A 13,762-nucleotide genomic window follows, 5' to 3' on the forward strand; every position below is an offset into this window, starting at 1 on the left:
TGTGGATGTGCTGTACTTCGATTTCCAGAAAGCATTTGATAAGGTGCTACATCAAAGGTTACGATGTAAAGTAAGAACTCATGGTGTAGTGGGTAACATATTAGCATGGATAGAGGATTGGTTAGCTAACAGGAAGCAAAGAGTAGGCATAATGGCATAAAGTAGGCAAGATATGACAGGTACAGTGCCACAGGGATCAATGCTGGGGCCTCAACTAGTTACAATCTATATCAATGACTTGGATGAAGGGACAGATGTATGGGTTGCTAAATGTGCTGATGACACAAAAATAGGTAGGAGAGTCAGTTGTGAAGAGGACATAGGGGGCTACAAAGGGCTATAGATAGGTTATGTGAGTGGGCAGAAATTTAGTAGATGCAGTATAATGTGGGAAAACATGAACTTGTCCACTTTGGCAGGGAGAACAGAAAAGCAGCATGTAATTTAAATGGAGAGAGACTGCAGAACTCTGAGGTACAGAGGGATCTGGGTGTCCTGGTACATGATTCAGGAAATATTAGTATACAGGTACAGCAAGTGATTAAGAAGTCAAATGAAATATTGTCACTTATTGCAAGGGGAATGGAGTATAAAAGTATCATTCCCGCATTCCACCCAGTTTGCTACAGTTATATGGGGCATTGATGAGACCACATCTACATACAGTTTTAGTCTCCTTGTTTAAGAAAGGATATAAATGAAGTTTATAAAAGAAGCAGTTCAGAGAAGGATACCTGAGATAAGGGAGGGTTGCACAGGTTGGGCCTGTATCCATTGGAGTTTAGAAGAATGAGCGGTGATCTTACTGAAACATGTAAGATCCTGAGGAGACTTGACAGGGTGGATGCTGAGAGGATGTTTTCCCTTGTGGGAGAGACTAGAACTAGGGGATACTGTTTAAAAATAAGGGTTGTCTACTTAAGATGGAGATGAGGAGTAATTTCTTCCTCAGAGGGCTATGAATCTTTGGAACACTCTTCCCCAAGAGCAGTGGAGACAGGATCAATTAATATTAATAGAAGTAGGCTTATTACTAAAGAGTCAAAGGTCATCAGAGATGGGCAGAATGTGGGGTTGAGGCCACAATCAATTCAGCCATGATCTTATTGAATGGCAGAGTAAGAACGAGGGGCTGAGTGGCCTACTCCTGCTCCTGTTTCATATGCTCGTATGCCAGGAACTCCTTGGGACTGGGTGCAATGTTGGTTTACACTGCGGCTGATTCTACTCTCCACTGGGAGTATCCAGCAGGATGTCATTCCAGCATTCCACCCAGTCCCATGGGTTACCACTTAGACAAGTGGATTACCATGATCCCCATACCCTCGGTGCCCTTCTGCCCAACTCAAATTAAATGGTGCCCTTTCAGACGGAGCCACCTGCGCACATTAGACGTTCTGCAAATGGACATGGAGAGGGAAATAAAGAGTAAAAATGAAGCTCTCCGAATCCAGAAGAAAATGGAGAACGACCTCAACGAGATGGAGCAGCAAATGAACCAAGCAATTCGGCGAGCCAGCGAGCCTCAGAGAGCCCTTCGCAACCTACTCTCCCAAACAAAAGTGAGTTTCCTTTCTTTTAAAAAAAATCCTTCAACCTTCTCACACTCACTCTATGTGGCCTTCACTCCCTCCTCACACTCACCGTGTGTTCATCACTCCCTCCTCACACTCACTCCATGTGTCCGTCACTCCCTCCTCACACTCACTCCATGTATCCCTCGCTCCCTCCTCACACTCACTCCATGTGTCCGTTGCTCCCTCTTCACACTCACTCCATGTGTTCGTCACTCCCTTCTCACACTCACTCCACGTGTTCGTCACTCCCTTCTCACACTCACTCCATGTGTTCGTCACTCCCTTCTCACACTCACTCAGTGTGTCTGTCAGTCCCTCCTCACACTCACTCAGTGTGTCTGTCAGTCCCTCCTCACATTCACTCTGTGTGTCCATCACTGATTCCTCACATTCACTCCATGTCCTTCACCCCCCCTCACACTCACTCCATGTGTCCATCAATGCCTCCTCACACTTGCTCCATGTGTCCAATCATCATGAAGTTCCCCATCTATCGTAGCCAACTCACTGCTCATACCTTCATAGTTTCTTTTGTTTAGATTTATGGCCCTAGTTTCGGATTGGCTACTTCACTTTCCATCCTAATGAAGAATGCTATCATATTATGGTCACTCTTCCCTAAAGGACCCCGCACAACAAGATTATTAATCAATCTCTTCTCATTGCATAATACCAAATCTAGAATAACCTGTTCCCTAGTTGGTTCCTCAACGCACTGATCTAAAAAACCTATCTTATACACACTCCAGGAATTCATCTGCCACTGTATTATTGCTAATTTGGTTTGCACCATCTATATGCAGATTAAAGCCACCCATGATTATTGTAGCACCCCTGTGACATGCACCTCTAATTTCCTGTTTAATGCCGTCCCCTACCTTACCACTACTGTTTGGAGGCCTATATACAACTCCCAGTAATGTTTTCTGCCCCTTGTTGCTTTTTAGCTCCACCCAGACTGATTCTACATATAGATTTCCTGAGCCAATATAGTCTCTCACTATTGCACTGATTTCACCCTTAACTAACAACGCTACCCCACCTCCTTTTCCTTTTTGCCTCTCCTTCCTAAATATCGAATACCCTTGGATATTCAGTTCCCAGCCTTGGTCACCCTATAGCCGTGTCTCTGTAATTGCAATCATATAGAACCCGTTTACATCTGTTTGCGCTGTTCATTCGTCTACCTTATTGTGAATTGCTCCATGCATTCATATACAGTGCTGTTAGACTTGTCTTTTTAACATTTTTACACATTAGTTTGGACTATGGCCCTATTTGCTGCTAGCCCTTAGTTCCTCAGCCTTCCACTTTTGCTTTCTACTTTTCTGTTTTTCATTCCTATCTTTGTTTTCCTCTCCTGTATCTCCCTGCTCAGGTTCCCATCCCCCTGCCACTCTAGTTTAAACCCTCCCCCACAGTACTAGCGAATACCACCTGCGAGGATATTGATCCCAGTCCTTCTGGGGTGCAACCTGACCAGCTTGTGCAGGTCCCATCTTCCCCAGAATCGGGCCCAATGCCTCAGGAATCCAAACGCCTCCCCCCTACACCATCTCTGCAGCAATATATTCATCTGATCTATTCTCCTATTCCTGATCTCACTAGCACATGGCTCTGGGAGTAATCCTGAGATTACTGCCTTTGAAGTCCTGCTTTTTAATTTATTTCCCAGATCCCTAAATTCTGCTTTCAGGATCTCATCCCTCTTTTTACCCATGTCGTTGATACCGATATCGACCACAGCCTCTGGCTGTTCATCCTCCCCCTTCAGAATGTCCTGCAGCCACTCAGTGACATTCTCGACCCTGGCACCAAGGAGGCCACATACCATCCTGGTGTCAAGTCTACAGCTGCAGAAACGTCGATCTGTTCCCTATATGATAGAATCCCATATCATTATTGGTCTCCCATTCTTTTTTCTCCCCACACCCTCCCCCACAACCCCCCGCGCAGCTGGGTTACTCAAGGTGCCACGCTCTTGGCTGTTACTGCATTCCCCTGACAAACCAACTCCCCCAGCAGTATCCAAAACAGAAAACTTGTTGGAGAGGAAGATGGACCCATGAGGCCCCTGCTCCACCTGCCTAGTGCTTTTACTCTGTCTGGCAGTCACCCATTCCCTTTCTGCCTGTGCACTCTTTACCTGTGGTGTGACCACCTCACTGTACGTTCTATCCACGAGGACCTCAGCCTTGCGGATGCTTCACAGTGACTCCAATCCTCAGCTCCAAAAGGTGGATTTTGAGTAGCTGCAGCTGGAGACACTTCCTGCACACTGGAAGTGTCCCTGCCTTCCCAAATCACACAGGATGAGCATTCCGTGTGGCCGAGCTGCCCTGCCATGACTTACCCATAAATTACTCCCTTTACTTTGACTTCCACTAGTTTAAAAAATATTAAATATATACCCGGGACCTTACTTTTTATACTTTGAACACTACTTGGTCTAAGCTAAAGCCCAATTTTTACTTTAAAGGCTGAATAGTAGAAATACTCAACAGGTCATGCTTACCAAGGCCACCACTCCTCTCAAGCGGCTCTCGGTCCCGCTCTGGTCTCAGGCCTGGTTCCCGTCGCTCCTTAAGGCTGCTGCTCCGCTCACATTATCAAATGCCAAAGCAAAGGCAAGGAATACCTCTTTCCCTTCCTCCCCTAACTCCCTAAATCACCCAACGCCCAGCACTCTCTATTCTCAGTTGCACTCAAGTGCTAAGTTGCACTAGGTTGGCTAGTTGGCCCTTCTACACTTATCATTCTACGATTTATAATTTATAACTCTATATTCAGCAATCTGGAAATAATGATGACAGGTATCATTTGAACCTGCACAATGAATTAACAGGAAGACACTTTTCACTCTGGGACATGGAATTAGGGGAACTAATTTAATGCATGGGATTGGGAAGTGTGTAACCCATTGGCAGGTGTGTCTTCTCCACTCCAGTCAGTGAGTTCACCATATTAACCGTCCCCGTGTCCGGTGTTAATGGCTCTCACCCGCTGATTCTTTCCCAGGAATTACAGTCTCAGCTGGAGTCCACTAGTCGGCAGAACGAGGAGCTGAAGGAAGAGTTGAGCGCGGCCAATCGACGTGGAGCCGTGCTGAGCTCTGAGCTCGAGTCCCTCCGCAGCACGCTGGAGACTGCGGAACGGAATTGTAAAACTGCGGAACAGGAGCTGCAGGAGGGCAGAGACAGAATGGAGATGATTCTCTCTCAGGTACCCCAGCAGCCTCCAGCTTCAAGGCGTTGAGCCATACATGTCCAGGTCTGTAATTTCCCCCAGACGTGCGACCAGTGAACAATGCTGGAGCAGTTAAAGGTTGAACTGTCACCTCGTCACTCCCGAGATCCCAGGAGGGAGAAAATGTCTGGAGGGAATGTGGATCAGGGAATGGGGGCTGAAGCATTGTAGTCCGACCGTGACTTGTGCTCCCTTCGAATAAGGTTTCCTTCGGGTAGCTTAGCAATTGCTTTTGTTTGAATGTCTTCCTCCAATCCTACAAAGCAAGAGTTCTTGTGGATCAGTGGGTCGCCCTCCTGCCTCTGGGTTCAAGTCCTGCTCCAGGGCTGGTTGGCTACAGCAGGAACATTCAAGATGCGGTTCAAACAGGGGCTAATAATCAGCCTGCTAATCCTTCCAAACGTCCCTGCTATTCCCCAAAGCAGAAAAAGTATGTGTGAAATTACAAAACAAACAAACCCCTATAAAATTTGACCCAGTGGCTAAATGAAAGCATTATAAACTGGAGCTTCTCTTCCATTTAGTATCAGCTCTCGTATGAGCAATCCATTGTGTCTTTCCCAAAGCACCAGGCTCTTTAGACCTCTCGATGCCAATTTTTTACTCAAACATTCCAGAACTTTCTCTGCTTTGAATGATTCTTCACATTTCCCAAAAAAAGTAGCCCACCCATCATTCACAAGAAGCCAGTTGCGGAATGACAGAATCACACAGTGCAGAAGAGGCCCTTCGGCCCATCGAGTCTGCACTGACACATGAGAAACACCTGACCTACCTACCTAATCCCATTTACCAGCACTTGGCCCATAGCCTTGAATATTATGATGTGCCAAGTGCTCATCCAGGTACTTTGTAAAGGATGTGAGGCAGCCCACCACCACCACCCTCCCAGGCAGCACATTCCAGACCGTCACCACCTTCTGGGTAAAAAGGCTTTTCTTCACATCCCCCCTAAACCTCCTGCCCCTCACCTTGAACTTATGCCCCCTTGTGACTGATCCTTCAACTAAGAGGAACAGCTGCTCCCTATCCACCCTGTCCATGCCCCTCATAATCTTGTACACCTCGATCAGGTTGCCCCTCAGTCTTCTCTGCTCCAACGAATACAACCCAAATCTATCCAACCTCTCTTCATAACTTAAATGTTTCATCCCAGGCAACATGCTGGTGAATCTCCTCTGCACCCCCTCCAGTGCAATCACATCCTTCCTATAATGTGGTGACCAGAACTGCACACAGTACCCCAGCTGTGGCCTCACCAAGGTTCTATAGAACTCCAACATGATCTCCCTACTTTTGTAATCTATGCCTTGAATGATAAAGGCAAGTATCCCAAATGCCTTTTTCACCACCCCACTAACATGCCCCTCCGCCTTCAGAGATCTATGGACACACACACCAAGGTCCCTTTGTTCCTCAGAACTTCCTAGTGTCACGCCGTTCATTGAATACTTCCTTGTCAAAGTAATATCACTTGGAATTTCCACCAGTTCTATCCAGAACTCCTGCCATAACCTAGGCGGATGATTGGAATTCTGGTGAACGCTATTTCTCTGGAATTTCTGCTGACATTAAGCGAGGTGTCGGAAGAATCCCGCGGATGTCCCTATGGTTATCCTGAATGGAGTCTGGGTTAGTGTCAGACTGTACTTCACAGCAGCACTGTGCTCAAATCAGCATATGGGAGAATTTCTTTGCAAGATTGAATTACTTTCTCTACCGTCATCCCTTGCATGCTCAGGGTCAGCTGGACGGGCTCAATGGGCTGCACTCTTGTCTCTGAGTCAGAAGGTTGTGGGTTCAAGTCCCACTCCCGGACTTGAGCACAGAAACCAAGGCTGACGCTGTAGTGCAGCACTGAGGGAATGAATGCTGCACTGCCTTTCGGGTGGGACATTAAACCAAGACTCCCCCCCACCCCAAAATCTGTTCTCACAGGTGTGTGTAAAAGATCCCACGGCATCATTCGCAGAAGAGCAGGGCAGATCTCGTTGCTATCCAGACCACTACTTATTCCTTAACAAACACTGCCAGCACAGATTATGTATCTAATTGCTGTTTGTGGGATCTTGCTGTGCGCCAATTAGGTAGCCCGTTTCCCTACATTGCAACAGTGCACCAGACTGGCTGGAAAGCCCTTTGGGATATCCTGAGGTTGTACCATTGTGATGTAAATTCAAAATCTTTCCTTTCCACATCCAGAACGTGAACCTTCTAAACCAGAAGAAAAAGTACGAATATGACATTGAACAACTGAATCGACAAGTTGAGAAATTGGCGCAGGAATTCAGGGCTGAAGCAGAAAATTGCAGGAAAGCCAGGACTGAGGTAACTACAACATTCCTTTCTTATTACGTTCCCACACTCCCTAATCCTGTACAACATTCCCTATTCCACAACTCCAGTGCCCAGTCTGAACATAACTCCAAATAAAATTGGGCTGACAAGTGACAAGTAACATTCACGCCACACGAGTGTCAGGCAGTGACCATCTCCAACAAGAGAGAATCCAACCATCACCCCTGACATTCAATGGCATTACCATCATTGAATCCCCCACTAACAACATCCTGGGGGTCACCATTAACCAGAAACTGAACTGGACTAGCCATATAAATACTATGGCTACAAGAGCAGGTCAGAGGCTGGGAATTCTGCAGAGAGTAACCCACCTCCCCCAAAGCCTGTCCACCATCTACAAGGCACGAGTCAGGAGAGTGATGGAATACTCTCCACTTGCCTGGATGAGTGCAGGTCCCACAACACGCAAGAAGCTTGACACCACCCAGGACAAAGATGACTGGCACCTCATCCACCTCATTCACTCCCTCCATCACCAATACACAGGAGCCTCAGTGTGTACCATCTACAAGATGCACTGCAGCAACTCACCAAGGCTCCTTCAATAGCACCTTCCAAACCTGTGACCTCTCCTGCCTAAAAGGAAGAGGGCAGCAGATGCGTGCCCTTCTGAAACTTCCCCTCCAAGCCACTCACCATCCTGACTTGGGACCATATTGTTCCTTCTCTGTTGCTGGATCAAAATCCTGGAACTCCCTTCCTAGCAGTACTGTGGGTGCACCTGTAATAGATGGACTGTAGTGGCTCAAGATGGCAGCTCACCACCACCTTCTCAAGGACAATTAGGGGTGGGTAACAAATGCTGACCTTGCCAGTGATACCATCCAATGAATGAACTAAATAATAAATTAGAAGATTTCAGTTGTAAAAGCCACTGTTCAGTATTTGTTCTCGCTGAAGTTGTAGGACTGTTGAGCTCTGAAGGCCCACAGGAGTGTTCTAGAGTGGGCAAAAAACCGTCCCCTTCTCTCTTTTGTGCTGAGAGTTTACTACACACGTCAAATAATGTTAGTGCCAAGTGGAATAGTTTGAGCAGTAATAATTACTTCGTGGACACCTCCGAAAACATCATGCCCCAGCCCGTCACACCGCCACAACCCACACCCCTCCCCCACCACCTCCCACCCCGACCCCCCCACCTGCCCCACCACCCCCCCCCCCCGCTCCTCAGGCAACATTCTCTGTGAGTAAGATGGCCAGTCCACAGAGTGCTGAATGCATGGTTTTTCTCGTTGCTCAGGTTACGGCACTGACTGAGAAGCTGAACAAAGAGCAAGAAGTCAACTCGTGTCTGGAACACGCCAAAAAGAACCTGGAGCTGATGGCCAAAGATTTGCAGGAACGCCTGGAAGAGGCTGCGGTGGGAGCACTGAAGAGCAGCAAGAAGCAGCTACAAAAGATGGAGACACGGGTGAGAAGCCCAGAACTGAATAACTAACAATGTACAGTGTCCATGGAAGCCAGGCTCTCATAACTAAATCACAATGGGTTAGAATGCCAGTGCAGAAAGTAATTAGAAAGGAAAATGGGGAATATTGCAAGGGGCATGGAGCATAAAAGTAGGGAAACCTTGCTACAACTATACGGAACATTGGTGAGACTGGGCCTCGAGTCGTCTGTAAGATTCGGGTCTCCTTACTTAAGGAGAGACATATTTATATTGGAAGCAGTTCAGAGCAGGTTCTCTAGGCTGATTCCTGGGATGAAGGGGTTTGTCTTATGAGGAAAGGTTGAACAGGTTGGGTTGATACTCATTGCAACTGAGAACAATGAGAGGTAATCTTTTTGGAACATATGACAACATAGATGCTGAGAGGGTGATTCTCTTGTGGGCTTATATTGAGGAGGAGTTTTTTTCTTACAGAGGGTCGTTAATCTTTGGAATTCTCTACCCCAGAGAGCAGTGGAGGCTGGGTCATAGAATATATTCAAGTCTGACTTAGACAGATCTTTGATAGACAATGGAGTCAAGGTTTATAGGGACAGGCAGGAAAGTGGGTTTTTTTATTCATTCACGGGATGTGGGCTTCGCTGGCTGGGCCAGCATTTATTGCCCATCCCTAATTGCCCCTGAGAAGGTGGTGGTGAGCTGCCTTCTTGAACCGCTGCAGTCCATGTGGTGTAGGTACATCCACAGTGCTGTTAGGGAGGGAGTTACAGGATTTTGACCCAGCGACAGTGAAGCAACGGTGATATATTTCCAAGTCAGGATGGTGAGTGACTTGGAGGGGAATTTCCAGGTGGTGATGTTCCCATGTGTCTGCTGCCCTTGTCCTTCTAGATGATCATGGTCATGGGTTTGGAAGTTGCTGCCTAAGGAGCCTTGGTGAGTTTCTGCAGTGCATCTTGTAGATGGTACATACTGCTGCCACTGTGCGTCAATGGTGGAGGGAATGAATGTTTGTGGATGGGGTGCCAATCAAGTGGGCTTCTTTGTCCTGGACGGCGTCGAGCTTCTTGAGTGTTGTTGGAGCTGCACTCATCCAGGCACTCCCGACTTGTGCCTTGTAGATGGTGGACAGGCTTTGGGGAGTCAGCAGGTGGGTTACTCGCCGCAGGATTCCCAGCCTCTGACCTGCTCTTGTAGTCGCAGTATTTATATGGCTAGTCCAGTTCAGGTAACTCCCAGGGTGTTGATAGTGGGGGATTCAGTGATGCTAGTACCATTGAACATCAAGGGGCGGTGGTTAGATTCTGTCTTGTTGGGGATGGTCATTGCCTGACACTTGTGTGGCGTGAATGTTACTTGCCAGTTATCAGCCCAAGCCTGGATTTGGCCAGGTCTTGCTGTATTTGGACTTGGACTACTTCAGTATCTGAGGAGTTGTGAATGGTGCTGAACATTGTGCAATCATCAATGAACATCCCCACTTCTGACCTTATGATGGAAGTAAGGTCATTGATGAAGCAGCTGAAGGTGGTTGGCACTAGGAAACTATACCAAGGATGCCCTGCAGTGATGTTCTGGAACTGAGATGATTGACCTCCAACAGTCACAACCATCTTCCTTTATTCTAGGTATGATTCCAACCAGCAGACAGCTTTCCCCCGATTCCCACTGACTCCAGTTTTACAAGTGCTCCTTGATGCCACACTCGGTCAAATGCTGCCTTGATGTCAAGGGCAGTCACTCTCACCTCACCTCGGGAGTTCAGCTCTTTTGTCCATGTTTAACCAAGGCTGTTATGAGGTCAGGAGCTGAGTGGCCCAGGTGGAACCCAAACTGGGCATTAGTGAGCAGGTTATTACTGAGCAAGAGCCACTTGATAGCACTGTTGATGACCCCTTCCATTATTTTATTGATGATCGAAAGTAGACTGATGGGGCAATAATTGGCCAAGTTGGATTTGTCCTGCTTTTAGTGTACATGACATACTTAGACAATTTTCCACACAGCCAGGTAGATGCCAGTATTGTAGCTGTACTGGAACAGCTTGGCTAGGGGTGCGGCAAGTTCTGGAGCACAAGTCTTCAGTACTCCCTCAACTCTTTCTTCAGTGCATCGATGATTGCTTCGGTGCTGCTTCATGCTCTCGTCTGGACCTGGAAAAACTTATTAATTTTACTTCCAATATCCATCCCTCCATCATTTTCACATGGTCTATCTCTGACACCTCCCTTCCCTTCCTCTGTCTCTCTGTCTCAATTTCTGGTGATAGACTGTCCACCAATATCCATTACAAGCCTATCGACTCCCACAGCTACCTCGACTAGAGCTCCTCACACCCCGCTTCCTGTAAGGACTCCATCCCATTCTCTCAGTTCCTTCGCCTCTGTCCTGATGATGCCACTTTCACAAACAGTTCCTCTGACATGTCCTCCTTCTTCCTTAACCGAGGTTTTCCACCCACGGTCGTTGACAGGGCCCTCAACCGTGTCCGGCCCATCTACCGCGCATCCGCCCTCATGCCTTCTCCTCCTTCCCAGAAACATGATAAGGTCCCCCATGTCCTCACTTATCACCCCACCAGCCTCCGCATTCAAAGGATCATCCTCTGCCATTTACGCCAACTCCAAACACACCTTCCCTTCACCCCCCCGGTGGCATTCCACAGGGATCATTCTGTCCGGGACACCCTGGTCCACTCCTCCATCACCCCCTACACCTCAACCTCCTCCCACAGCACCTTCCCATGCAACTGCAGAAGGTGCAACACCTGCCCCTTTACTTCCCCTCTCCTCACCGTCCAAGGGCCCAAACACTCCTTTCAAGTGAAGCAGCATTTCACTTGCACTTACCTCAGTTTAGTCTACTGCATTCGTTGCTCCCAATGCAGTTTTCTCTACATTGGATAGACCAAACGCAGACTGGGTGACCGCTTTGCAGAACACCTTCGGTCTGTCTGCAAACATTACCCAGAACTCCCTGTCGCTTGCTATTTCAACACTCCACCCTGCTCTCATGCCCACGTGTCCGTCCTTGGCCTGCTGCATTGTTCCAGTAAAGCTCAACGCAAACTGGAGGAACAGCACATCTTCCGACTAGGCACTTTATAGCCTTCCGGACTGAATATTGAGTTCAACAACTTTAGATCATGAACTCTCTCCTCCATCCCCACCCCCTTTCCAATCTCCCCCTTTTTTTCCCAATAATTTATATAGATTTTTCTTTTCCCACCTATTTCCATTATTTTTAAATGTATTTCCATCCATTGTTTTATCTCTACCTTTTAGCCTATTTCGATCCCTTCCCTTCACCCTACCCCACCCCCACTAGGGCTATCTGTACCTTGCTCGTCCTGCTTTCTACCCTTAACTAGTACATTCCTTAGCTAATATCACCACCTTCAACACCTCTTTGTCCTTTTGTCTATGACATCTTTTGGTTATCTCCACCTATCCAGCTCTACTTGTCCCACATCCCCCCCCCCCCCCCCCCCCCCCCCCCCCATTAAACCAGCTTAACTGTGTCCCTCTCCGCACATGCTGCCAGACCTGCTGAGTTTTTCCAGGTATTTTTATTTTTATTTTTGTTTTGAATTTCCAGCATCCTCAGTTTTTTGCTTTTATCTTCTGTACTGTTGCTGGAATATTGTCAGGGCCCATAGCCTTTGCACTATCCAGTGCCTTCAGCTGTTTCTTGATATCACGTGGAGGGAATCGAATCAGCTGAAGACTGACATCTGTGATGCTGGGGACCTCTGAAGGAGGGGGCCAAGATGGATCATCCATCATTCTGGCTGAAGATTGTGGCAAATGCTTGAGCCTTATCTTTTTGCACTGATGTGCTGGGCTCCTCCATCACTGAGGATGGGAATATTTGTGGAGACTCCTCCTCCAGTGAGTTGTTTAATTGTCCACCACCATTCACAACTGGATGTGGCAGAACTGCAGAGCTTAGATGTGTTATGATCAAGATAGGAGGAATGCACAAATTATCAAACCTGGCTACTCCATAGGCTGTCCCATTGATTAAATGTTTAATTTTCTCACCGAAATGGCCAATTGTTTACCTATACCTCTAGCACCCAGAAGAAAAGAGACCCTGACCAGGCTTCTTTCAAAAAAAAACTCGGAACGATTAATTTATTTTTAAAGCAAAACTCCTTTTAACAAGTTGCAAGTACTGGTTAATACATAATTGTAATCGGGAAGTATAACTATCTATCGCTTCCTGAAGAATTCCCCCAGCACACACACACAGACACAGACACATGCACAGACAAGCAAAGGACAAACAGATAGGATCTCTCTGCAGAGATGGGCTTTGGAGGGTGGGCCATAAAGGTTATAAAGTAAAGGATAAAGTCTGCAGGGTCTCGACGCTGTCAACCTGGGGTTCTCTCGTGTGAAGCGGGGCTGCTGGTCCCGGTGGATGTCTGGAAGTTCTCACTACTGGTCTCAGGTCCAAATACAGACTAGTTACACTCAGATGAGGGTCCTCTGGCTACAGGCTGACAGCCCCACACAATTTTAGACAAGACAGAGAGAGGGAGCCAATTAAGGTAGCCTTCTCTCCTCAGCTTGTTCCCCAACAAGACGGCCTTCAAGACAAGCAGGTTCACAACCTAAATTTTTTTTCCACTCCCCCGTGTGATTTCCAGCAAGTCACCAGCCTTCCTTTTCAATTTTTTCCCCCCGTTAATTAAAGTGATTGCAGTTCAAAACAAACAACTAGATCTTCCTCAACTACCAGAAAGGTAGTTCTTGGAACTACTTCTTGGAAGAGGCCTGCTTGTTGACATTTCCAAAGTGAACAAAGTGACCTTTTAAAAAAAAAATCCCAGGTGAGCATCCAGAGATGACCACATTGTGCCAGGTCCTTCCATTTTGTAAAAGAAAAATTCCGTCTTGAGAGAGATGACTCTAACAGATCTGATCCGTTTGTTGTGGGATCGCTTAGCCCTGTCTTTCACTTGCTGCTTATGCTGCTTGGCAAGCAAGTTGTCCTGTGTTATAGCTTCAATAGATTGACACCTCATTTTTAGGCATGCCCTCCTGCACTCTTCAATGAATCAGGGTTGTTCCCCCGGTAATGGTAGAGTGGGGGATGTGCCGGGCCATGAGGTTACAGATTGTGTTCAAGTACAATTCTGCTGCTGCTGATGGTCCACAGCACCTCATAGATGCCCAGTCTT

At 47.2% G+C, this 13,762-nt stretch overlaps 2 protein-coding genes across 2 annotated transcripts in view; one reads left to right on the top strand and one right to left on the bottom strand.

Moving 5' to 3' along the window:
* Positions 1–13,762, top strand: part of LOC121276250 (myosin-7B-like) — a 212,810-nt gene that overhangs the window by 189,632 nt on the left and 9,416 nt on the right. The window contains exons 34-37 of the mRNA XM_041184454.1: positions 1,370–1,562; positions 4,596–4,799; positions 7,026–7,151; positions 8,425–8,595. Coding sequence (XP_041040388.1) covers positions 1,370–1,562; positions 4,596–4,799; positions 7,026–7,151; positions 8,425–8,595 — 694 coding nt within the window. The remainder of the gene's footprint in view (positions 1–1,369; positions 1,563–4,595; positions 4,800–7,025; positions 7,152–8,424; positions 8,596–13,762) is intronic.
* recql4 (RecQ helicase-like 4) overlaps positions 1–13,762 on the bottom strand; it is a 97,267-nt gene that overhangs the window by 5,772 nt on the left and 77,733 nt on the right. The gene's annotated exons all lie outside the window — the stretch shown is intronic.

Source organism: Carcharodon carcharias, chromosome 3 (genome assembly GCF_017639515.1).
Source record: "Carcharodon carcharias isolate sCarCar2 chromosome 3, sCarCar2.pri, whole genome shotgun sequence".
Lineage (NCBI taxonomy): Eukaryota > Metazoa > Chordata > Chondrichthyes > Lamniformes > Lamnidae > Carcharodon > Carcharodon carcharias.